This window comes from Polyodon spathula, chromosome 8 (genome assembly GCF_017654505.1).
Source record: "Polyodon spathula isolate WHYD16114869_AA chromosome 8, ASM1765450v1, whole genome shotgun sequence".
In the NCBI taxonomy this organism is placed as follows: Eukaryota; Metazoa; Chordata; class Actinopteri; order Acipenseriformes; family Polyodontidae; genus Polyodon; species Polyodon spathula.
Window position 1 is genome coordinate 35,775,467 of NC_054541.1, and position 27,420 is coordinate 35,802,886.

The 27,420-nt window shown below is 34.7% G+C and overlaps 1 protein-coding gene across 2 annotated transcripts; it reads left to right on the forward strand.

Moving 5' to 3' along the window:
* On the forward strand, positions 1-27,152 carry LOC121319871 (muskelin). Of its 2 annotated transcripts, none has more exons than XM_041257779.1 (18): positions 1-90; positions 1,966-2,035; positions 3,507-3,649; positions 4,424-4,512; positions 5,270-5,379; positions 6,510-6,702; positions 7,711-7,788; positions 8,224-8,289; positions 11,782-11,894; positions 13,096-13,308; positions 15,988-16,209; positions 16,735-16,864; positions 17,801-17,948; positions 18,716-18,830; positions 19,452-19,591; positions 20,549-20,651; positions 22,922-22,976; positions 23,983-27,152. In XM_041257779.1, the coding sequence occupies exons 1-18, from the start codon at positions 11-13 to the stop codon at positions 24,102-24,104; spliced, it is 2,190 nt and encodes a 729-aa protein (XP_041113713.1). In that variant the 5' UTR covers positions 1-10; the 3' UTR covers positions 24,105-27,152. The 2 variants fall into 2 exon arrangements, with proteins under 2 accessions (XP_041113713.1, XP_041113714.1); XM_041257780.1 differs by having other exon boundaries at positions 24,602-27,152.
* The last annotated feature ends 268 nt before the right edge of the window (positions 27,153-27,420 follow it).

Here is a 27,420-nt window from a genome sequence, read left to right on the forward strand (position 1 = left end):
TCTCAACAAGATGGCGGCTGTTCCAGAGAACAGAGTCCTTTCCTACAGTGTGTTTAAATGGAGCTCTTACTCCTCTACGTACCTACCAGAGTGAGTAACGCTTCGTAATTTGATTTTAGGAATTCCTGTATTGCTTACACACAGATGTGTCTCGACGTTATGTCTCTGTTTTGCTAAATGCATGCATACATGGCCTGTCCCCGAATGAAGTCCCGCTTTTACGTTAATATTTTAACCAGTGCAGAAATACTGCTATTTTGATACTCAAAAAAAAAAAAAAAAAAAATATATAATAAATCAAATTTTCCACTTAACGATGTCGTGATTCACCGGGGCATATTTACACAATAGTACAATGAAAATAGCAAATTAACTCTCTGGATTAAAAAAAAAAAACCGTAATTATCCTATTGAATTTCGATAGGCCCGGTTTGTAAAATGTTGCATGTTATATTTAAACTCTTCGAAAGACAAGTGGACTTTACCAGTTCTATGTGTATTCTCTCTTCTGCGACGATGAGCCGACGACTGCTAGGATAGGACACATTGGATAAGACACATTGTATAGTCTTAACATTCCATGAAAGCCGCGGTACGTCCCGACAGTATTTATTAAACTGTTATGCAATATACATACATACTTGTCTGAACACCTCAAACTTCAGTAAAATATTATTTTATTTATTTATTTATTTTGGAAAGCAGTGTTTTTTTGTTCACATAATAATTCACTTTTCATACGACTGTCAACAATAAGGCAGCCCTAATGTAACTAGGCACCATCCTAGTAAATCATAACTCCCAGGTTCCAGGATTCAAAATATTATACCTCTGTGTGTGGTGGTTTTCAAAAGTAACCCCCATGTGGTCCATTTCATGCGCTAGTTCTGTGTCAAAACAATAAAAGGGAGATTTTCCTGATATCATTCTGCATTTTGTTTTCGTAGTCTTCGGTTGTAGCATGTACACAGAAGGTAAAATATGTAGTTTCCAAGGTGGGATTACCCTGCATTTAAGGAAAGAACCCTCCTCCCCCCCCAAAAAACGAAACCAAATCTGATAAACAATCTGATAAACACTTCGTTTTAATATTTTTTGTCCTGTACATTCACATTTGCATGATCTTAGAAACCGCAATTTTCGTGGTGTAAAATTTATAATAGCTGCCAAATAAAACAGCTATAGGTTACCCCTCAATAATCCACATGGTGATGCAGCTTTAACTTTACCATGTCCATTTCCAGGGCACTGATGAAAATTGATTTCTTGAATCATCATTCTGTACATTCAGAAATAAAAAAAGAAATAATTGCCACTTGCACCATTTTGTTTCCAGCAGTTCCTCAGCAGAGGCTCTGTGACTGATTAGTACAGAACGCTATAGTGTGCATATACAATAACAAACAGTGTATGGTGTGAGTGAAATGTCAAAGGAGGAGAAAGGGCCTGGTTCAATAATTACTACAAAGAAAGTAAACAAGCATCTCTAGCAACTTAATATTTTCAATATAACTTCTGGGGAGAAAAAGTGTACTGCACTTTGACCTGTGACCCAGATGGCCACCATGTTGAGTTTGTGACTTTCTGCTTCCTGGGTGATAAAGACCTACTGCTTCAAGATACTGGCTTCATATTTCAGCACATAGGTGTAATTCTGGGATTCTCAGTCGAGTTCAGTGTGGGTATTGTGCAAAAATGTGATCCCTTTCATGCCTGTTGTATAAAACTGCTGCCACAGTGTCGTAGGTTAATATCTGAGAAACCACTTAAGGGGGTGGCTTCATATTTTCAAGGCTATATATAAGCCCTATGTAATTATGTATTTTAAACAAGCTGTTATAACAAATTGCATTTTCATGAAAAGACTCAGATATTGTACATTGACTTCACTGTGATTAATTGTTTAAAATACTGTTTGCTTTGTGAATTAATTTAATGCATTTTTTTTCCAAAATTGTATTTTAGGAACATTCTGGCTGATAAACCTAATGACCAGTCTTCTCGGTGGTCTTCTGAAAGCAACTACCCTCCACAAGTAACACATGCCTTTTTAAATTTATTTCAGATATCTATTTTCTTCTCCCTTAAGCCTACATGTGACAATAAAATGTGTTTAAAGGAACCTGAAACACCAAGCAGTTTTAAAACAGTGTGTAATCTTATTTGTCAATGTCTTTTGTGTACTGAATAATGCTCCCTCCTCATTGCCCAAAGAGAGTGTTTTGTCATATGTGTAGTTGAAAAGATAGTGAAAGCCTACTTCCTTGCTTCTCTCTCTCAATGTTTCTGTCTGGTAAACCTCAGGTTTGTAAAATTAGAGGGCTTAAAAAAGGTTTAATGTCAAAAAAGTTACTTTCATTTCAAACCTCAGCTCTTTGTAGTGTTCCAAAGTCAGTCTCGTGGTTTAGACTAAAGGAAATTGAAAGTGGAAGTTGATTGTACGGTAGAGGATTTTGCTTTCAGAATTAGCAACACATTTTGTGTACTTGCTGTTAGCAAGACAAAATGCAGAATTCTAAATAATAAAAATCTCCAGTACTAGCTTCATTTGTGTAAAGATTTATCACTGTTGAAAAGCTTTAGTATTTAACTTGATTATACAATGTACAATTTGCAGAGCATCTGTTAAAAAAAACAAAACAAAATAAAAAAAAAACATTGATATGAAGGGTGACAAAAAGTTATACACTATATCTGAAAATTTCTTGATGGTGGTACTGTTCTCTGAGATACTGCAAATGTATAAGCAGAATTTACACAGTAAAATTGCTCAGTTGTTTATTGACGCTTTGTCCATAAAGTATAATTAAAAAATGCAATGCCCAAGAGCTAACCAGAAACAAGCAGTATAGGACTGGCCTGGATTTTCCTTTTTTAATTTTAGATCCCCTTGGAAAAATAGTAGAATCATTCCAAAAAAGTTTTTTTTTTTAAGCTAAACAAGTCTGATGTAAAATGAATATATATCTAAGTAGTCTTAAGTCAACTACATTTAGTTTAGAAAAGTTGCAATCGTTTATTTTTTTAGGAACTGTCATGGAATCAACAGACTTGGAATCAAGTGTGTTTTTTCAGACTTCTTATTTTACTGTGAATCAATGTGACTGGTATATTTTTTGTCATGTGAGGTTTGGAGTTTCTGGATTATGCATACTAAATATCTGACTGTCTTTCAATATGATTTAATATGAATGTAGGTTATAAAAGATGTTATGGCATTTGTGACCTACTTTTTCACTGTAGTGATACCTGATAGGCTGAGCTATAAATACTATACGTGGTACTTTTAGCCACATTTAATGGGTAGAACATTACATGGACAGAAATACGTTATCCCACTGTATACATATAGTATGTATGTCTGTATTATATAAACTGGTGTATGACTGTGAATTTAATTAATCAACCATATAAAATCTGTGAGGGCTATACACCAGCAACAACCTTAATGCTTCAGAAGTGATGAAGTCTGTTTCTATCTTTCTCTTCTTCTAATTGTGTTTTAGTACTTGAGTCTGAAAATGGAGAAGCCTGCCATTGTCCAGAGTATTACTTTTGGAAAGTATGAGAAAACTCATGTATGCAACCTGAAAAAGTTTAAGGTTTTTGGAGGGATGAGTGAGGAAAATATGACAGAACTATTATCCAGGTAAGTATATTTAAACATTTTAAGTCTTTCTAGTGGACCATATGTCCAGTTCTGTGATTTTTCTATTTGTAGATGATAAACACACCACACTTACTGAAATTAAATCCACACAGCTGTATTTTTTGGTATCTGTCAAGTTCAGTTTACCATCCAGTAGAAATTAAACGTTTTGTGAGGGCCTTTGTTTTCATCTCATATCCTATTAGTGATTTATACTCCACTACCAGCCTGGATCTAACTGGTGGAGGCTCTGTATCCTACATTGAGTGAATCATTAAAGAAAAAAAAAGTGACTTTCATTAAACAACATCTTTATTGGTGCCTGTGTAGTATTTAAATGGTGGCAGTATTTAGGTTTGTCACCATTTACTGCGGATCAGTTATGTCAATTTCATTATTTTCTGTCATTCGCTTGTCCCTGTGACTAATAGTTTTCCAATAATAATAATAATAATAATAATAATAATAATACAAAAAAAATTCTTACAAACGTCATACTTTACAATCACTACTCAATTTTGCACATTTCTTATTTACTTAATGTTTACAAGCCATGGTATTAGATATGCCATTCCTCTTTCACTGTGTCACCGGGGATCTTTTTGTCAAGTAAAACAATATTAAATTGTTATTACAACAAATTAGTTACATTAGGCTTTGACCTATTTATAATAGAGCCAAAGGAAGCATTTCATGCTGTTTGCTGTTTCATATTAAATATTTGTAAATGTACTGCGTGTAGTTTACTTTCTTGTGTATTTGTTTTATTTGTAGTGGCCTGAAAAATGATTACAACAAAGAAACATTCACTTTGAAACATAAAATTGATGAACAGATGTTCCCATGTCGATTCATTAAGATTGGTAAGATTCATTAAAATAAGTGAAGAATTTAATTTACATTTTCTTATTCTCATAAAAATTATTTAAACCTTTTTTGTTATTGACTTCAGTTGGGTTTTTATGTGATACTTTCACCAGTCATTTGTCATCCCTTTAGTAATAGTAAGTTTACCATTGCATTTTTATATTAATAATTTTAATACAAGAATAGATAAATCAGTCGTATATATTTTTATAGAGTCATGTTAAATATTAAAGTTGTGTTGGTGTATTATTGCATTTAACACCTAATCTCAGCATATTCGTTTAATGATAAGAACAGTTTCAGATTTTTTTTTTTTTAATGGCAGATCAAGGTAGGGGTTGTCCAGAATGATCATCAAATACAGCAAGTATGCGCAACACACTGTGTATGCTTACAGCCAAAGAAAAACCCTAGATTTTCAAAATGTAATTACTCGCCATAGCGGAAGTGAAAATAGACACTTGTGACTAGTTTACTGTATCCTAGTTTATTGTACAAATAGACATAGGCTTTGTGTAAATTGAGCACCGGTTTAAAATGTTATAATAATCTCTCTGTGGCTCGCAGGAGGATCATAATAATCTGTCACAAAAAGACATTTGGTGGCTATAGTACTTTTACAGGATGGCATGTTCATATTTTAAGATGTATAAAAATGCCATTGTGTTGATCAAAAAGTGTACAGTGCCCTCCTCCTCCTCCCTGCCAGTCCTAAATTAAGAGACTCTCACTAAGTGAAACTTTTCATAACAGTTCCACTGATGTCCTGGGGGCCCAGTTTCAACTTCAGTATCTGGTATGTTGAACTGCATGGGATTGATGAACCTGATGTGGTGCAGCCGTGCCTTAACTGGTACAGCAAGGTAGGGCCGTGTTTCAATGTTGTCTCGGGTAATCAGAATTATATCACTCCCCACCCCCCAATACATAGCACCAATGAAACCAGTAACTATGCAGACATAATACATTTCATAATACACATCTGTTGACGTGTTGTTTTTCAAACAACATTCTTGCATTTATGCAAGCAGAGATTTAGAAAATATGTTTTACTTGCAAATTATTACAATGCAGGATTGTTCTTTCAAGTATTGTAGTTGTGTAAACATGTGAAAAAACAGCAGTAGCCTGTGGGTGTTTTACAAAATAATGTCCTGCTTGTTCTTAGCCCTGCATGGTTTAAATACAGTTTCTGAACAGAACTTCATCCAGTATTACTGGTTTCAATTACTGGTACTGTATGTGTGTGAGCCTTCTTTATTTTTTTATTTTTTTAATATGTAGCTATTAAGAGAACTTGCAATAATGACACAAAATATTTTCTAGGTTAAAGATTTTAAGAAAAATCCAATTGCATTGAAGCAGCATTGCAAAGACAAAAATAATTGTGGGTAGTATTGACTGCCACTAAACATGCAAGCAGTCAATAGCTTTAATCAGCAAACATAACATAACCTGAAATTTAAAAAACAAGTCATATTGCTCGTTTTAGTTGTATTGGAGCCACTTTTGATTTTATGCTTTAACTTTCAGGTTTAGTTGTATAAGAGCTGTTTTTGATTGTTTCAAATTTCTCTTTGTCTTCGCAAAACTCTTCTTTTTTTCTTCCTGTCTAGAACACAACTAAACAATCAACTAAAAGGGGATAGTCAAAACTGATGCACATAACAACTGTACATGTACATAACGCCACTCAAAGCTGTGGACCTCTCTATAGGATCCAATCTAATATACTAATATGTATAACACCCTTTTTTATTTTTCACTGCAATACTCTAAACCTCGTTAGTTCTCCTGGATAGTCTTTCTGTTACTTGGTGCTGAAAGAATTAAGGTTCATTCAGTAAAGAGCTTCGCATTGTTCAACATTTCAAAACACATACATGGACATAAACAACGTTATTTTCCAGTGCATAGGTTAGATGCTGTTGTTCTAAATTGAAGCTACATGATTAATTCAGAGACCTCATGGGCTTTCCTTGTGTTCTAGTAGTACCGTGAACAGGAAGCCATTCGGCTGTGTCTGAAGCACTTCCGCCAGCACAACTACACTGAGGCATTTGAGTCGCTGCAGAAGAAGACAAAGATCGCTCTCGAACACCCGATGCTGACTGACCTTCACAATAAACTGGTCCTGAAGGGAGATTTTGATGCTTGTGAGGGACTAATAGACAAGGCTGTGAATGGTAATTGGATTATGGAACTATTACTCTACATTTTATTTTATAGATCTACGGCTTCATTGTATACAGCACTGAAAAATGTAAATTCAGAAAGTTATAATTAAAGTCTGCAGGGTATGAATTCGATTTGTTTTGTTGACTTTCACAAATAGCCATTCGTGTAATGTGAAGCCCACTAGTATATGTCTGTCTCTTTAATATATATATAATATATTTATTAGCAAACAGTGATGTACTCTGACCTTTTCAGCCGGAGTCCACGTTGTTCTTTCAAAACAGGTGTCTGTTTCTTTAATTATTACACGACACAATGGAAGTGCTCTGTAAACGCCGTGGCGTACGTTTATTAGCAAACAGAAGTTATAAACAAACAAAAACATAAAACAAAACCTAGCCCTTCTTTAGGCGCTAATTAAACTGGTTAACAGTAGTTCTATCTAAAGCAGGGCAGGGTAAGCCTGTTCCCCTGTTTAAATCAATTCCATAAATCACCTAAACCAAATCACATTCAAGAACTTTTGTCAGAACTCGTACCTTTGTTTCTACACACCTTTCCACCGATCAGTTTCTTTCCTCGCTCTCCGTTTCAACCCTCTCCCCTGAACACACCAACTAAAACCTTTTTTTGATTTGCCCATACAATTAAGCATTGTTACTTAACTATACAATTAAGCATTGTTACAGCATTTATATAATATATGTGTTATAATATTACATATAAGCAATTGTTATATATACAATGTGTGTGGCTAGCCCCAGGGTCCTAAAGCCTCCAAATTGACGTTTGGTACATACACATCATCACACACCCTCCCCCTCTGCACGATCCCGTGGGGTCGGGCATACAAGATTTTTGCTGGCTGTGGAAACCTAGGCAGGAAATCAGCATTTACGTGTTCTTTACCTTTTCTATGTATTAAGTCAAAACAGTAGGGCTGTAATGTTAAATCTCTTTAGGGAAAAATACCCTGGAAAAAAAAAATAAAATTGTTCTTTTGTCTGTTTTTTTAGACGGCTTATTTAACCAGTACATCAGCCAGCAAGAATATAAACCTAGATGGAGTCAGATTATTCCAAAAACTACAAAAGGTAAAATAACAGTACATTTATATTGTATACTTCACCATAATCCTTTAAAATTTACCAGTATATCTTTTGTAATGGGTAAACTTTGTATGGTAATTGTTCTAAACTATAAGATTAAAATATTCACCATGGCCTTAATTACAACCTTAGGCGATTTCTACTTTAGCTGTTTTGTGAACATGTGTTATGGTGCTTTGCTAAGTAACTTTGGTTGCTGAAACCAGACCAGGGTCTATGTTATATAGTAAATATTTATCTGCCAAGGTGTTCTCTCCTTGTTGATGTCTGGGACTATAATTTTATGATTGCCTTAACTGTTAATCACATTATCCTTTATTTAGTTACCCGTTTTTGCTATTGTAGGGTTTGATGTGAAGTGTTGTTGAATTAGTAGACTATATATAATGTGCGGTACACTTTTTTTTTTTTTAATTGAAGGTGATGGAGATGATAGCAGGCCAGGAATGAGGGGAGGACATCAGATGGTGATAGATGTCCAGACAGGTATGGACTGGCCTTTGATGCAAGGCAGTTTTACTGATGATTGTTTAGTTTTATTCCAGTTAAATCACTCTGCAGAAAATTAAATAATAGGGGTTGATCAGATTGTTGGTTTGTCATGTGATTTTTTTTTTTTTTGTTTTGTTTTTATTATGATGATTTTCAGTTGTTTTCAAACAGATTTTTATGTACTTATGGTCATGCCAGGACTGCAAAAATAGCATGTGATGCAAATTGGTAAATGTGTGAAATATTTAGTTAATCTTTTAGGATTGGTGTTGAGCCCAGACTGGGAACATTAATCTCTGTATGTGGGCATCACCCTTTTGGCAGTACTCCAAAAGGATGTAAAGTGTATGCCAGATCCTGCACTGTGTACATCTATAAACAAGGCTGTTGTTGTTATGTGGATTTTGTAAGCTATGAGAATTTGTATATCAGAGACCCATTCTTGGGCTGAAACACTAAGCTCTGTGCCAGAGAAGAAGGGTAATTAGACTTAATGAACTACAATAACCTTATTTGAAACAAAACACTGTTCTGTTCCCTTTTTCAAATTTTGTTTATCCTGCATAATGCTAACCTTTTCATGTCTATCTTCAATTAAGTTGTAGTGGGGAAAAAAAATCTGTCAGGAGTGACCATGTGTTTTCATGATGTACCTGGAGTAAAACTTCAGGTTGGGAAAAGAGTATATACAGTAGTTTTTATTCTGGATTGATACAAACTGTGTTAAGGGGTATCTCTTCTGATTGGACACACCTTAAAAAGAGACCCCGTACAAACAATATGTTCACTTATTGTAAGTCACAAAAAGGAACATTGTACTTAAGCACTGCTATTAAACATAAAACTTGTCTTTTTTTTATTTCATAATGTTCTATGTATTGGGTGAACACCAGATAAAATGTACTGGTATTTAGATTAATCCATATGATCATTTATAATAAGGAATTGTATGGTCAATTGCCTGTAAGTATTAACAGAAGCCCTTGTCACAGATCGTTTTGAAGTCATTTGTGAGCAAAGATTAAGAGTCTGTGTTTTGCTGATTTTCTGGTCAGATACAACATGTTCAGTCATAATCAGGGGTCTTTTGTGGGAATGCACTTAGTGCAGCAGCAACAGCTGTGAACTTCCTTGAAACCAACCACCCAGTGAGGAGGTGGAATTGCTGTTATATCTAAATGCACCATATCTGCCAGTTTACCCTGTTGGCCCCTAACAGGAAGTCTGGTTCTGAAATGTATTCCCTGTGAGCAATAATAGGATATTATTGGGAAATAATGACCAAGTCATCATTGACCTGGATTTGTGTCATTCCACCCTGGCACAGATTTTAGCTATAAAATGATCAGTCTGAAATATAAAAATTCACTCTGCTAGAATACTGACTGTTCTTTAAGAGGAGTCTAATTATAATTTAATGAAGTATTGTTATGAGCAACTGCTGAAAATGTCACGCTTTAAAATTTTTTATTAAAGTTGTTGTCAGGGAAACATACCTAAAATGCTAAATTTTAAAGCCCATATATTCTATGAAAACACAGAATCTGAAAACGTTTATATTGTGCATGGCATTTTAGAAGGTAAGTTTGAAATTCTTCCTCGTTAGAGATGCCAACTGCTACGACGCTACACCAAAGGGGTATTAAGCTAAAATTTTTGTTGAAAAAAATAAATAAATGATGGATACTCAATGCGAAGAACAGTTATTTTTATACCATGTGTATAATTTCCTGTTAATTTTTAATAATTGTATTAGTCTAAATAGATATTTCTGTTGATGACAGTTGTATTATAGCATTCTAATTGGCTCCCTAAAGCTCTTAGTACTGACATCCATGTTACTTAGCAACCGGCTTAGGGGTCCTTCAGAAACTGCCGTGCAAATGTCATCTTGTACATTGCTTACTTTACCAGTTAATAAAATTGAAAGCAGAAATCGAACTCCCCTCCATCTAAAACTTAAGATCCATGTTGGCTTGTCAGAAATATGGTGTCTCTGAGTGATACTAGTTCTCACATTTCCAATGAATACTGCCAGACAGACTTCTGTAAAACTTGGTGGTTGTCATGACTGTGCAACTCACATCGATTACTTGCAAGGAAACAGAAGCAATAAGCAAGGTCTGTTGTTAATTCAAACTGTATGTGTGTCTTTAATTCAATGACAAAGATACTTCAGTGATAAAGCCAGGCAGAGACACTTTTTAAAAAGTTTATCTTTAAGTAAAGTCTTCCGTTTTCTGTTGCTGATCACATCAGTTCTCTGTATGCAAAACTGTATTTCCTGACTCAGAAATCTGCAGTTAAAAAAAAGAAAAAAAAGAGAAAGAAACAACTGAGACACCAGCAGCTCTGTGGTACTGTACACAGCGAGATCATCAAACGTGTCAATAGACTCAATTTTATAAAGTATTAGTATTCCTTGGTCATTTTTGATATACTACTGTGTCTATAAAAAGTTTTTACATGATTGATTAATAATGCAAAACTGATGTTTGGAAGTTGCAAACAGTATTACTATTTAAGTATTGTCATCGGTGTTACTGTCTTCTTGGTAATGCTAATCTAAGTCCAAAGTATATGCCCAAGCATGCATCACGTCATCTGCCTGTAGTGCATTGCAAGCTCAATCCTCAATAGTTGGGCAGTGTATCTGCATTTTAGTAAATGTTTTAAAAGCCTAAGTTATATAGTGTTTTACCGGTACTTGGCTTTCCATAATTGTTGTGTAATTATTTTTTAAAAAAATGGTTTCTTACCCTTTTTAACAATGTTTGTTGTATAGTTTTAACAGTGTTTTTACTCCTTTAGCAAAGCTTAGTAAACCTGCACCATGAATTAATTTTTTAGCTGAAAAGTTGGAGGTCCAGCTCATTTTAAAGAATGAATTGTTAGTTACAGCACATGGCCCGATCCCACATAAAAACCATAGTACCATCCAAGAACACTACAGTTTCCAGTAGTATACCATAGTACATGCTTTAGCAAGCTGTAGCGTTTTTTGTATATGGGATAGTTGCAGAGTATTAACACTAAAATTACAAAAAAAAAAAAAGCAATTATGGTGGATCTTTCATGTGATATATTTCTCTAAACGTATATTGATTCTAAAGTTTTGGTATTTAATATTTAAAATCCAGTTTTGGTAATCCTGATAAACCTGTCCTTGCTAATATTTTAATCCAGAATAAAATACAAATACTGTTTTTCAAAAACACTGTTTTTTTGGGGGGACCGTGAATTTATAAGATTTGTGTCTTTTCAATTACCAAAATCATGGATTGAACAACAAAATATAGTTTTCCTGCCTTGTCAGAGCTTATTAACCCTTTGATTTCTGGGAGCTAGCCACCCCTGGACTTGAATATTGCAACATTCTTTATTTTTATTTATTTTCATGTTTTAAATTATTTGTTATCTTAATTATGATACAGTAATCTTTTACAAAGCTTACCCCCCCCATAATATTTTCAATTTTTATTACAGAAACCGTGTATTTGTTTGGTGGCTGGGATGGTACGCAAGATTTGGCCGATTTCTGGGCATACAGCGTTCAAGATAATCAGTGGCTCTGTATATCCAGGGATACTGAAAAAGAGGTAAATTCAATCGCTTTCTGATTGAGGAATCAGACTATGAAGTGTACACTTGAATTTTTGGTTGTTGTTGTTTTTAGATGGGTTTTCAGAAGGGAGAGAATAGAAAAAAACAAATAAAGCCAATCAACAAAACCTTCTAGATGGATTAACCATGTCTTTACCAGAATAATGATTAGGTCACGCTTTATTTCAGTGGCCCTTTTTTTTTTTTTTTTTTTTTTTTTTTTTTTTTTTTGTTAAAAACAAACATTGTTAATTTTTAGGTTAGGGTAATAAAAAACTAATTTAATTTGCTAAACCTTACTATAGTAACAATTTGAACCGATTTCAAGCATATGATTGACTGACTATTGATCATCCACAGTGCTCTGGTGTTTGCTGTTTTAACTGCCCTATTATATATTATTTACTAACAGTTAACAGAAAATAAATGTACATTAACATTGTTATTAGCTGTTTGTTAACAGTTAATAAACAAACAAAGAAAAAAAAAAAACAACCCTTAAAATAAAGCGTGACCAATGATTATATACTTACAAAATTAACTATAATTTAATCCATGAGCAACTACTTGACTTAAACCGATGGTAGCTAGCAAAATAATTTCAAAATAAGTCAGTGTGCATGTCAATTTTATATATAAGTCTCAAATGTACAATTTTGTATTATTTAAATTAATGAAATCTGGTTCTATACTCTGTTTTCAAATAGTGTACACTTACACTGCTGAAATGCTGGTCAACAGTAATAAGAGGGTTTTTTTTTTCAGTTTAAATTCTATGATAACAGCGCTGTTTGTTTTGACAACAGAAGTGGCGAAGCAGCCAGTCTAAATGACCAAGCGCACAATAACCTCATCTTCAGCGCTGACTTATTCCGGTCATTCTGTCCAAGAGTGACTGTGACTCACTGTTCTTTGTCAGTGTCAAATTTGCCCTTTCATTGTTACGTAATGCAGATTACTACATGGAACATTGTGGTCTTCCTACAGATTCTTTTACTCAAAACCATGAGCATTTTGGTGGTTTATAACCGCATGCTCTGTGTTGCATTATTGATTTTTGTTTTTAAACTTCACTAATCCCTATTGAAAAAAAAAAAAAAACAAACATTGGGATTCTTGACAGTTCTGGGATCAATCAGCTAATTTTGTGTTGAAATTCATTTAAACTGAGTGTGTTCACTGTCCTTGTTTTCACAGAATGGTCCCAGTGCCAGATCCTGCCATAAAATGTGCATAGACTCCCAAAGAAGGCAGATCTACACACTAGGGCGCTATTTGGACTCCTCTGTGAGGAACAGCAAATCTCTGAAAAGCGACTTCTATCGTTATGATATTGACACCAACATATGGACGTTACTTAGTGAAGATACATCAGCTGATGTTGGACCCAAGCTTGTTTTTGATCACCAGGTAAAAAGATTAAAAATAAATAAATAGTATATACATACAGTGCCTATGGAAAGTCTATACCCCCTTTCAAAATGTTCACCTTTTGTTGCCTTATAGCCTGGAATTAAAATGCATTAAAATATTTTTTTTTTTTTCATTTATCTACACATCCTACCCCAAAACTTCCAAGTGAAAAAAAAATTATAGAAATGTGTAGAAAATTAATTAAAAATAAAAACTGAAATAGCTTGGTTGGATAAGTGTCCATCCCCCTTGTAATAGCAATCCTAAATTAGCTCAGATGTAACCAGTCGCCTTCAAAATCACACACCAAGGTAAGTGGCCTCCACCTGTGTTAAATTGTAGTGATTCACATGATTTCAGGTTAAATTCAGCAGTTCCTGTATGTTCCCTCGGCTGAGTAGTGCATTTCAAAGCAAAAACTCAACCATGAGCACCAAGGCGCTTTCAAAAGAACTCCGAAACAAAGTTGTTGAAAGTCACAGATCGGAATGGGTATAAAAAAATGTCAAAGGCCTTGACTATCCCTTGGAGCATGGTCAAGACGATTATTAAGAAGTGGAAGGTGTATGGCACCACCAAGACCCTGTCTAGATCAGGCCATCCCCCCAAACTGGATGACCGAGCAAGAAGGAGACTGATCAGAGAGGCTACCAAGAGGCCAATGGCAACTTTGCAAGCGCTGCAGGCTTCTATGGCCAAGACTGGTCAAAGTGTGCATGTGACAACAATATCCTAAGCACTCCACAAATCTGGACTGTATGGTAGGGTGGCAAGAAGGAAGCCATTACTCAAGAAAGCCCACCTTAAATCCCATTTGACGTATGCAAAAAACACTGTAGCATTCTGTAGAAATGTGGCAAAAAGTGTTATGTTTGGCGCAAACCCAATACAGCGCATTACCCAAAGAACACCATCCCTACTGTGAAGCATGGTGGTGGCAGCATCATGTTATGGGGATGTTTCTCATCAGCAGGGACTGGGGCACTTGTCAGGATAGAAGGGAAAATGAATGGAGCAAAGTACAGAGAAGTCCTTGAGGAAAACCTGCTGCCCTCTGCAAGAAACCTGAAACTGGGACGAAAGTTCACCTTTCAGCATGACAACGACCCAAAGCACACAGCCAAGGCTACACTGGAGTGGCTAAAGAACAAAAAGGTAAATGTCCTTGAGTAGCCTAGTCAGAGCCCCGACCTAAATCCAGTCGACAATTTGTGGCATTACATCAGTGCTCCCCGAGGAACTTGACAGAGCTCGAACCATTTTGTAAAGAAAAATGGTCAAATATTGCCATATCTAGGTGCACAAAGTTGGAAGAGACCTATCCCAACAGACTCACAGCTGTAATTGCTGCCAAAGGTGCTTCCACCAAATATTAACTCGGGGGTGGAGACTTATCCAATTATGATGTTTTGTATTTTTAATATATATTTTTTTCTTCCCTTAACAGTGTGGAATATGGTGTGCAGGGGGTGTAGACTTTCTATAGGCACTGTGTATATACTTGTTGTCAAGAATGTAATCTGTGTTGTTGCGTCTGTGAACAAATACAGGATGATTATGCAGAGATCGTGTAACCTGCTTTATTAAGGTACCGTATTCAATTTCACACCGCCCTCAAATTAAAGGCGTCCTCGTATTGACACCGCAGTCATATATCAGCTTTATAATAGAGGCCGCCCTCGAATAAACGCCGCTATCAATAAAGAAACATTAAGGTATTTTTTTTTCTCCCCCTACTTAAAAAACATACACAGTAAACAAATAAACACTGACTATGTACAAAGAGTCGGAAGCCTCAATCTAGCGCGTAAATTACAAAATAATGTACACACACAGTAAGCGTATTTTATTTTATGGTAGTACAGTTCTGAAAGAAAATCCAAGATAAACTACATATAGAACAGCAGTCCTTCTGAAGTTCTTATAGGTGGTTTTGTTTTTATTTCAATTGTAATTCCCATATAAATAAAAACAATGTGCTTACTATATGAAAAGATTCAGTTTCGTTTTCTCTTTCAGAGAAATTACAAACAATCAAGTTACAGTGAGAAAAAAATAACCGAGTAGGATATATTGTAGTTTTTACAGAAATCAAGCTGATATCCTGAGGTAATGTTTGGTGCAGAAAAGCATCTATGTCACACTCTTGGATTTAACTGCCACACCACCATTGTCCTGCCCCATAACAATCAATACACACTCCTGATTCGCTGGTACAGTACTCCTCTGACCTTCCAACTCCCACCTAATAGGCTCTCGGTAACTGTCACTGATAAATGTACTGTAGTCAAAGTAGGTCAGCCACACACGCTGCTACATACAGGTAGGCTACCGTATTACAGAAAATAAGCATCCGCGATACTTCTAAAATGTTAGAAATCATGTAATAAAATGCAGCATTTAAAAATCGTAGTATTATAAATAAAGGTTGCCCTCGTATAAAGGCCGCCCTCTTCTAAGCGTCGCAGTTGCTTTAATATTCATTTTCCATTTTAATGGGTTTCCCGGTTAAAAGATTGGAAGTTTTGTGAGATGAGAAAGTGAAGTGCGGCTCCAGACGCCTGTTGTCATGAATGAGTTAACATACAGCACAACGGATACAGTATGTGGTGAAGGCATGTTCTTTTGCTGTAGAATTAAGAGGCCTTTTTGTATTTTGTGTTCTTCCTGAATTAGATGTGCATGGACTCTGAAAAACACATGATTTACACATTTGGCGGAAGAATATTAACTTGCAGTGGCAATGTGGATGACACTCGGACTAATGAGCCACAGTTCAGTGGACTGTATGCCTATCACTGTCAATCTAATACATGGAAACTTCTCCGGGAAGATTCCTGCAACGCTGGTCCTGAAGATGTCCAGTCAAGGATAGGACACTGTATGCTCTTTCACACTGTAAGTAACAGACAACCTACATTGGGTTCAGTGGCATTTTAATTGATTCTGGAAAAATCTAGTTTTCTAAGTGATGAGGTAAACTGGAAGCAGTTGATTTTCCTCTCAAACCCAGTGCAGCACTCTCTGTTGGCCCCCAGCCAAGATCTGCAACTTGGTGCAAGCTGAATTTGTAGCACACTTGCATGACTCGCCCTGCACTTCATGCAGCAGTGCTTTTACTAGGTGAGCCACTGGGGACCCTGACTTGTTTAATATTTATGTGTATTAGCATGTTCATTTTGTTAATGAATTACACCTTTTTTATTGTGGTACTTCTATAAAAAGGGAAAAGAATAACCAAAGAGAAATTTGACCCACTACTTTAAATGTTTCATAAAAAACATTTTACTGTCATGGATTACATTTTTGTTAAAGGAATTCAAATAAGAGTACTACTTTTATTGTTTTGTAATTGTCAGCGTGTGTGTGTGTGTGTGTGTGTGTGTGTGTGTGTAATAATTTTCTATTTTTTTTAACCTGTAGAAAAACCGCTGCTTGTATGTCTTTGGGGGGCAGAGATCCAAAACTTACTTGAATGACTTCTTCAGTTACGATGTGGACAGTGACCATGTAGAAATCATATCTGATGGCACAAAAAAGGACTCTGGCATGGGTATGTCGTTTACTTTACAAATATATTTTGTATCAATGCAGTTATCGGCTGTTTTTTTATTATTTATTTGTTTGTTTATTTAAATTGTAAGATAACCGTGTATGTAGGTGCATTTGCTCCCCTTTCCGCCGTCAAGGTTATTGCACTTACTGCCGCTGATGTAGAGTTAAATAAGTGTGCAGTTAAGTACAGAACATTCCTACACGTCTTATTTTAGAGGTACTGTGATTTGTCATCTTAAACTTTATCTGTGAATAGAAGGATATACTTGCCGCTATTCCCGGTTTTGACAGAGAATCCTATATGATTTAAGTAACGTTGCAGAATGCTTTACGCTTTTTTTTTTTTTTGCTGTGCTTATAATCTTGGATCTCGGCAATACACCACACACACACTTCGCTGTAATTTGCTAACCGCACATTATCTTGATTGGTCTTATGCGTTTTGACATGCAAAATGTACCACAAAAAAAAGATTATTAGAACAATGTATTGAATATATTTTGTTGTTATGGTGGGGGGAAAGTTGCAGGGTGCTTTTAGTTGAAATACAAAAAAAGCTACTGTCTGAATGCTGTAATCTGCCCCTGGGTTGTCTCTCCTTGGCCTTGCTTAGCAAACTAAAATAAAATGATCTGTTTTCTAAGTTTAGTTTATGAGTGCATAGGAACAGAATGTGTTTGGCAGATATATTTCATGGGAACAAAGTAGCCCAAAACAGGATAGTCATAGTTGTTTGCAAATCTTTCTGCCTGTTTATCTGTCTAGCAAATATGCTCCTGAATATTCTGTGCATTGTTGCAACATCATTTCAACTATACTATTTTTGGGTTAAAAAGTGGGTTACATTTTGAAACAAACAACCTCTGTCTACATATTTGATTAGTTTATGGAAGAATACTTTGCCGTATGTTTAGGTTGTTTCTTGTCTTACCAGTCCCAATGACAGGTTTTACTCAGAGAGCCACCATTGACCCAGAATTGAACGAGATCCATGTACTCTCTGGGCTTAGCAAGGACAAGGATAAACGGGAGGAGAATGTGAGAAACTCGTTTTGGATATATGACATAGCCAGAAATAGCTGGTAAGAGACATTTAAGACATATAAGACATATAAGATATATATATATACACACACACACCATGTACCATAGAGGGCACTGAAGACAGCAAAAAAAACAATGCCATCTGTGGTCAAATATTATATAGATCTTTTGAGGCAATGTCTACTAAGAGCATTCTGCATACAAAAACAGTGTGTTTTAAAGAAATGATATCCATAAAGACAGATATCACATGTCATTGTTTGCCTGGTTCTCTTCCGGTAATAGAAAATACTAAAATAAGCTCAATGACAAATATTTTGACTAGAAGTCTTTACCAGATATTTTCTTTTTCTTTATATATTGGGGGGGGGGGGGGGGGGGGGGGATGGATCTGCAATTATTTATCTTATCTTTTCTTTTATCAGTTTAGTTTGATTTAATTTCGTGATTTTCACTTTCTTTGGTTTTAAGTGTGCCACCTTTGTAGTGAATTGTGAGTGCAGTCGTGAATGAGAGTTAACCTGTGATTAATCTCAACAAAATAAATGTTTTTCCAGTATGCTGCAGTACAGCAATAAATATGTCTGCACCCAGGGTCATAGGAGAATTTGCTACCAGGTGACTTTTGCATGGATTGGTCCTTGATTGAGACAATGGCAGCTTTCCTTGTTATAAAATTTTACAATTTTCTAATGGCATGTTTCAGTTTCATGGGCTATCTACTGATAACACCACTAAGCCACCAATAGATGGTTGTCTGCTTGAGAATTGCATTTTTCTTTTTTTTCTTTCTTTTTCTTTTAAGGTCATGTGTCTACAAGAATGATCAGGCAGTAAAAGAAAATGCAAATAAAAGTCTACTGGAGGAGGAGCCCTGCCCACGGTTTGCCCACCAGCTGGTTTATGATGAACTGCACAAGGTAATTTGTAAAGAGCGATGGTAAAATGTTTTTTTTTTTGTATTTTAATTTCTAAAGTCTACAACTTTTGCAACAGCCTTTGTTAATTCTAAAATGGTACATTGTTAATGAATGCGGTGCTCTGCACATTACCAAAGTGATCTGATTTCTGGAGTGGTCTTTTTAAAGGAGACCTTAAGTTGATTTCCAGATATATGTGATGTGAAATAAAAAGATTTAAAAAATGGTACTTTATCACTTAAGCAACAAGTACCATTACCAATGCTCCAAATATATTCTCTTTAGGTGGTTAATTGATATTGAATGGTTACAGAACACCTTTTACCTTGGCTGTATCATGTGTTGTCCATATCTTACCACGATCTTGGTTGTTTTACAATTTTTTACTCTTTACTTATGGTAACTCTTTAAAATCTGTTCTTTTTAAAGGCATTAGTTATCTACCTGACTTAATGGGCACATTTTTTGCACTGTATGTGAATTGCCCATGTAATGCATTTAATATGGAAGGGGCCATTGTTTGTGGTTTGCCCACAGGAAAATATAGGCTGGTGTATTTTATAAGTGTAACTTTAGTATAGGCCAGAGTCTTTAAGCTGTGGATATGTTACCTATATACAGATTCACTATTTGTTTGGTGGAAATCCTGGCAAATCTTGTTCCCCTAAAATGAGACTGGATGATTTTTGGTCACTGAAGCTCTGCCGCCCATCCAAGGAGTACCTCCTCAGACACTGCAAATACCTCATTAGGAAATACAGGTATGCAAACACTAAAGGTCTGTGTTCAGCACTTTCTGTTTTTGCTTTAGTACAGTACTGTGCACATTTCAATTAATGTTTCTTTTTTAATAGGGTAACCGTAATGCATACAGTTTTTTTTATGACGTTATTCATTTTAAAACCAGTTGTGAAGCTTTTTTGATATTAATAGAGTTGCCTTTTATTGTATTTGTATGTTTTTTTTTTTTAATTAACAGTATTTTATGTATTTGAGTCAATGAGTATTCGTATTTTGCTCCTTTTCCAGCGTTCTTATTTGTCAATGTACACGTTATAAAAACAAATTAGTTTTAGTTTTGTGATAAAACTGGTGCTTGTATTGATTTTATTGATTGATTTTTGAGTGTGTTGTGGGCAAACAATTTGAACTTATTTTTTGTATTAACCCAGTATTTCATGTGGTTGTTTTTGCAATGAAGAACATTGCTGGTTAATTTTTCATCGATTGTCCATGCTTACCAATCGCGTGTGCCATTTGGAAAGAAGAAAACTTTGTGTTTTTATTCAAAATATATATTGTGTGTGTGTATGTGTATGTATGTATGTATGTGTGTATGTGTATATATATGTGTGTGTGTGTGTGTGTGTGTGTGTGTATACACACACACACACACACACACACACACACACACACACTAGGAAATTAAATATGTGCACATTGAGAGCTGTGTTTGGCACAGTTTCTTTAGTTCCCCAGCTCATCCCTTCATAAAATCCTAATGTACTAAACTTACTACATCTGTAGAGTTGTAAATGTTTATTAACTTCCAACCTATCCTATGCAGTATATAGTATGCAGTATATAGTCTACATTACATTGCCACTGAAGTCACGGGATGTGGTCTATAATCAGAAATGTAAACATTTTATATATATATATATATATATATATATATATAATTTTTTTTTTGCTTTCTTTTCATTTTTTTTTTATAGGTTTGAAGAAAAAGCTCAGACAGAACCTCTAAGTGCTTTGAAGTATTTACAGAATGACTTATCTGTAACTGTGGATCACTCAGACCCTGAAGAAACGAAAGAGGTATGTGGAATTCCTATGCAGTTAATATGCAATAATAATTCTATATATTTTTTTATATTTCTTGTCAATCTAACGCTGCCTCTTCAACTGCTGGTGTCTCGGATGAAAACTTCATATTTGGATGAAGACTTCATATTTTCAATATCATTAAAATATAGTGGCACCATTCACTTTGACCTGTGACCTAAGATGGCTACCATGTTGTGATTGTGTGACTTTTTGGTATTGTGATGGTAGACTTGATGCTTTCAGATAGTGGCTTCATACTCTGCAAACAACTGTATTTCATAGTTCTCTTGGTGAAGTTTGTTTTGTGGGTACCACACAAGAAAAATGAACCCTTTTGTGGCAAAAATTTTACAAAGCTGCCAACACTGCACCGTCGTAGCCTCCTATCAGAGACCATTTGATGCACTAACTTCGTATTTAAATTAGATTTATTTTTGCTGCATTCTAAAGAGATGGGACATTTTTCAGTCATTGTCTGTCTTAATATTTTTACAGTAGCTCTCTCTCTCTCTAGGTATAGATATATATATATACACACACACACAGTGCCTTGCAAAAGTATTCAAACCCTTCCTATGGTGTCCCATTTTGTGAAATTACAAAGTGATGCATACACATTTTTTTAAACAGAATATTTTATTCAAAACTTGAATGCTCAAACTGAAGACTTCTAAGGGTGAGAAGTTACAGTAAATGTCAGGAAAAACTAAAGAGAAAAAACTGAAATGTTGATTACATAAGTATTCAGACCCATCAACTCAATGTTTAGTGGAAGCACCTTTGACAGTAATTACAGCCGCAAGTCTTTTTGGGTAAGTCTCTACCAACTTTGCACACCGGCTTAGTGCACATTTGTGCCCATTCTTCTTGGCAGATTTTCTCAAGCTCTCTCAAATTGCTTGGGGATCTTTATGGACAGCAGTTTTCACGCCTTTCCACAGATTCTCAATAGGATTGAAGTCAGGATTTTGACTGGGCCACTGAAGGACATTCACTTTCTTATTCTTAAGCCACTCCAGTGTAGCTTTGAGAAGAAGTATCCACATAGCATGATGCTGTCACCACCATGCTTGACTGTAGGGATGGTGTTGACTGGGAGATGTGCTGTGTTGGGTCTGCGCCAAACGTAACGCTTGCCATTTAGACCAAAAAAAGATCACTCAGGTGCTTCTTTACAAACTCCATGCGGGCTTTAAGATGGCTTATTTTTAGTAATGGCTTCCTTCTTGACACCCTGCCATACAGGCTACTTTTGTAAAGTGCTCTGGATATTGTTGACTGAGGCACATTTTCTCCCATCTCAACCATTGAAATCTGTAGCTCTTTCAAAGTAGTCATTGGCCACAGTGGCATCCTTCGCCAGTTTCTTCCTTGCCCGGCTACTCAGTTTGGAGGGATGGCCTGATCTAGGCTGTGTCTGGGTGGTACAATGCATCTTCCATTTCTTGATGATTGAGTAGGCTGTGCTCACAGGGATATTCAGAGACTTCAATATTTTTTCTACCCTTCTCCTGATCTATACTTTTCATTGACTTTATCCCTGACTTGCTTTGAAAGCTCCTTGGTCTTCATGGTTGAGTCTTTGCTTGAAATTCACTACCTGACCAAGGAACCTCACAGAGACAGGTGTTTTTATTATGAAATCATGAGAACCATTACTATTGCACACAGACAGAGGCCATTCAACTAACTGTGTGGATAGTTAAGGTCATTTTGTGCACCTGAATTAATTTAGGTTTGCCACAGCAAATGGTCTGAATACTTATGCAATCATGGCTTTTCCATTTTTATTTCATATTAATGATCTATTTACTTCTTTTTTTGTTTTGCTTTGAATGTGTGGAGTAGGTTGTTTATATAACACACATTTCTACTTCAAAGTGTCATAACCGCAAGCTTTAAAGCAACAAAATTTGAAAACTTAGAGGGTCTGAATACTTTTTCAAGGCACTGTGTGTGTGTGTGTGTGTGTGTGTGTGTGTGTGATGTACAGTGTTTTTTTGTTTTTTTTTTAAATAAGGAACGTTCAGGGTTAGAAACTTGCAAGTGTTTTGTTCGCAATCCTGGGTTGCTTATATTCTCTGAGGACCGGGTGCCAATTTGTTTTAATGAAAATGTTTCAAATCCTGGGATGAACCCTATTTCTTTTAGAAATGCCAAACAATATCTATTAAGTTGTTGTGTTCTTTGTATTATGAATTATGAAGTGGAACAAAATGCTTGTATTCCCATGCTTTACCATCTGTTTATTTACTGTTCAGTTTCAACTCCTGGCTTCAGCACTTTTCAGATCCAGCTCAGACTTCATACCACTGGGTAAGTGAACAGACTACTGTGCTTGTAATTATAGCAGAAACCAATAGCATTGTCACATTCAAAATGTATCATTTTCTCTACAGTTATTATACAACAAATGTTCCTAAATATTGAAATGATTACCTGAGAAACAAACAGTGAATGCTAAATTGCAGAATATTTTATTTGTTTGTCCATCTTTTTAAAGATATTCTATTTTCACATCGGTGAATTATCAAACAAAATAAAAGCACATATACATGTAAAAATAACAAGAGACATATGAATGTTGAAATGTCCCCTTGTACTGAACCTTTAGCAGCTGATGTAATTTTCATACAAAACATTAAAAAAACAAAATTGCAACTCTATTCAGTTTGTTCAATCATTTACCGGAAGCAAACTAAACTGCCTGCCTGGTTCTTAAATACAGTGTAACAGGTGTACAGTCAGTAAGGCAAACGTTTGCTGTATTCATTTTTGTGTGATACAAATGGGAAATGCATATTACACGGCAATGGGTACTTTTCATTGAAATTTTGAAATCTGTTATAACCGTGAAAAAAAAAAAAATCCTTAATTACAGCTCTGTTGGTTGTATTTGTTATTTGTGTGAGTTTAACTGCTTTCTTTGGCTGTTCTTTTTCACATTTTTATAATTAAGTTAATTATTAATTATAATACATTTTTATAGTTTCACTGCTGAAAATTCTGTGGTTGTAAATTAATTTTAATTTTTACATATCTATATCTGTATCCAGCAGTATGCAGATATTTTATTAGATTACCTTGGTAAAATATCATATAATATATAATATATATATATATATATATATATATATATATATAGCAGTGCATTTTATAATGTAGTATTATTATTATTTGCTTTTCTGTACAAGAACAGTATGAAGTGGGGGGATGTAGTGCATGCATCTGATTCAATGGAAAGTTACATTTTAGGCACATGTTTATTTTTATAGGAATGCAAAAGTTTGGTAAAGCAACATGTTTACTGTTTGTTGCCCAGGTTTTTCAAACGTGGATCAGACCTATGCTCAGCGGACTCAGCTGTTTGACACTCTGGTGTATTTCTTCCCTGACAGCATGACTCCTCCAAAAGGCAACCTGGTTGACCTCATCGCACTGTAGCAGAGCAAGGAAAAAGCACCTTTTTAGTATTTTATTTAATAGCAACTAGAAATATTTTTATAAAGGTTCTAGTTCCAAAGTAATGGTCAAATGACTACTTACCCGTTTTGGGGGGAGTGAGTTTGTAATGATAAAATCCAGCTTGAGTGGTTTTGGTCAGAAAGTGTTACCTCTGGCTTTTTAATCAAGTGCCCCTAGTTGGTATAATTTAATTTCACAGGTCTGTTTCTCAACAGTGACAAATATCATAGATAATGTTAGATTAAATTAGCAAAATCACATTGGTCTTTCTATTGAGACTATCATAGTTCAGTCTTATAGTTGCCTGTAATTGGATTAAAGTGTACTGAAGTATTATTTAGAAAAATAATTGCAGTGGTCAGAATTATTTTAGGTTACATTTTTAATTTTTTTTTTTTTATCTTGGTTTGCTTTTTTTTGTTTGTTTTACTTCTTTGCTAAGATACACTGATTGCAACTTTTGTGTTTTTCTGCAGGTATTTTTAAAAATAAAGAATGCTTCAGTCACCTATTGGAATAATAAGATTTCATGAATGTCACGACTTCTGTAACCTTTTAGTAGGTTTGCTGTTTACCTTGATCTGATATTTTTTAAGGGCTTTTTTTTTTTACATACCATTTAAAAATGTACATTTTTTAAATGTCTCCAGAGATTCATAAAAATACCGACTGCCTTGTCAATTCTATCACATTATCTGATTGTAACAGGTTACTGAATGTCAGAATTAATATTTAGTGCAGTCCAAGAGTTTTATGAATGCTGAATCACTAGTTCTTTTGTTAGAGCTTAGTGATCTGAACAACTGATGGTACAGACACACACAAAATTAGGTATTAGCCCTAGTTGGTATTTTACAGTGATGGTACAGTATATGTGCCTTTTTACTGCCAACTGTATGGGCAAACCTGGTCCTGGTTTGTAAGATTAGCCTAAAATTTTACAAAATAATTTAGAAAAAAAATCTCTATCTAAACAAATTGCATCAGAAGATTTTTTAGTGATTTAATCATGTCTTTTGTCTTAGCTACTCTACCTATATTTTGCTTTTAAACCAATGAAAGTTATGCTCAGAAAGACTTTAAGTCTTTTTGTCCTTCTTGAAAGTGCTGCAGTTAACTTATTGATGTTGCCAAAACTATTTTATATATGATACGTGAATGTGCTACTGATTTTACTCGTTAATGGGTTCAGGGGTCATCTCATGTCTTGCTTTGTGTCTGTATTTTACAGTGTATATGTAAAACAAAATTAACATAGAACAAAATAGTTGTATCATGAAATTGGAAGATTGTAGTGGTATGTAAAATCATAATTCTCCTCAAAAATCCACCAGTTGTGAAAAAAGTATAAGAATAGGGTTTATATGTAAATGTTGGTATGTGACTATTCTGCATTCCTGTCCCTGACTGTGATTGCCGAAACAACTGTGAGAGTAGGGTTATGCAATATGGGTTTATTCCTGTCACAGTGTTGGTTGTAAGTATCGTTTACATAATATGGAAAAATCATTAACAGATGTGATATTGTTTTTTTTAACCTTACATTGGTAATTACAAAGTATTAGTACCCATCATACCTTCGTTATAAGTTGCTTTACTGAAAGTATGAAACTACTTTTTAAATAGTTGTTCCTACAAGTTTGAAAGTGGTCATGAATTTCCAGAAATTGGCAATTTTTAAAAATGATTTCAGTAACTTTTATTATTTTTAAAATGCCCTACCATTATGATTCAGAGGTAACTTAGTGAAAGTAAATCGCAGAAAAAAAAATGCATATTGTGATTCATATTTTAAGGTCTTTTCCATGGTTAAGGCTTCTGTTAGATCAGTCGTGTTTGCGTGATCTGCCAACATGGACTATATCCTTAGGAATACCCATTGTTTACTAAATTTGAGAGTAAAAAAATAAGTTAAAATTACAAAAATGTCTTGCTTTTAAATATTTTATTTTATGCAATGTAGCATTGTAAACTGAAAAAATAATCCTTTACAGTGCTGTGTAAGAACAAATACATATCTTGTGGGATTGTGTCTGGTGTGCAGTAAACTGAACAGTAAATGCAGTGTTGGATCTTCAACATGCCTCTGTTTCCCATGTGTACAGTGATGTGACAGTACTGTTGTAGGTCATACTGATATCACTTCAATAGAATACACGACAATGATTGCAGAAGAATTGCATGGTGCTTTAATTTTCCCAGTTTCATTGTAGAGCTAGATGGGAATTATTTATAGTAAACAGGATGGGATGTGGGGATGGTTTTAAATGATCTTTCTTACATGCTCCAAAAAGCTGAAGCAAACTGTTGGTCATCTTTTCTTTCAGTTCCATTATGACTTACCTAGCTTCATTAATCCAGTGTGTTCTGGGATCTACTTTTTCTAATCATTTAATTTTAAACAGGTTTATTGTAAATTGTTTTTTACTCATTACAATGTCTTAATGTCAAATATCACTCAGGGTACAACGATTCATTGTCATGCTGGAAAAACAATGATGCAAATATATAAGGATTATAAACTATAGCTTCTTTATAGAAGAAAAAAATGATTCAGTGATTTAGATGCTAGATGTAGTTTATGTCAGCATTTAATATATCATGTAAGATGTTTGATAACAATTCCCATTGTATATTACAATAACAAAATGTAATAAAAAGAAAATCTTGGCTATGATCAGAGAACTGAACAACCTACAACTTTCATGTTACAATTGTGAGAGAAACTATTATTTTAGAAGTTTGAAGCCAAAAAACATAACATTTTATCATTAACATTTTTTACTTTGTGTTAAATTGGCCAAATCTAATCTAACAAACTTATATGACAAGTTGATTTTGTATTTTGTTTCATATCCTAAAAAGGGAAAGCGTTGAAGATGTTGTATTTTTTTGTCATTTTTATTAACGCATTCCGCCCTGAATTGTATTTGTTGAGTTGAAGAATGCGGAATTAAGTTATATAATTAAAAAATGAACTCTTTTATTGAGTATACATGAGAACAGAACACACATAGATATATATATATATATAATATCAGGGATAGTCATTGAAAAGCACAGATCAGGAGAAGGGTAGAAAAAAATATTGAAGTCTCTGAATATCCCTGTGAGCACAGTCTACTCAGTCATCAAGAAATGGAAGGTGCATTGTACCACCCAGACACCCAAATTAACTTCCAGGTGCATTGTACCACTGTGGGTTAACCCAAATTATATTATATCATATATATTATATATATATAATATATATATATATATATATATATATATATATATATATATATATATATAT

What these genes read in the sequence shown, in the direction of transcription:
- LOC121319871 (XM_041257779.1), top strand. Translation starts at nt 11, where the DNA reads ATGGCGGCTGTTCCAGAGAACAGAGTCCTTTCCTACAGTGTGTTTAAA. An exon ending in AAAGCAACTACCCTCCACAA is followed by an intron (nt 2,036 to 3,506) that starts GTAACACATGCC and finishes ATTGTGTTTTAG; the next exon opens with TACTTGAGTCTGAAAATGGA. An exon ending in AATAGACAAGGCTGTGAATG is followed by an intron (nt 6,703 to 7,710) that starts GTAATTGGATTA and finishes CTGTTTTTTTAG; the next exon opens with ACGGCTTATTTAACCAGTAC.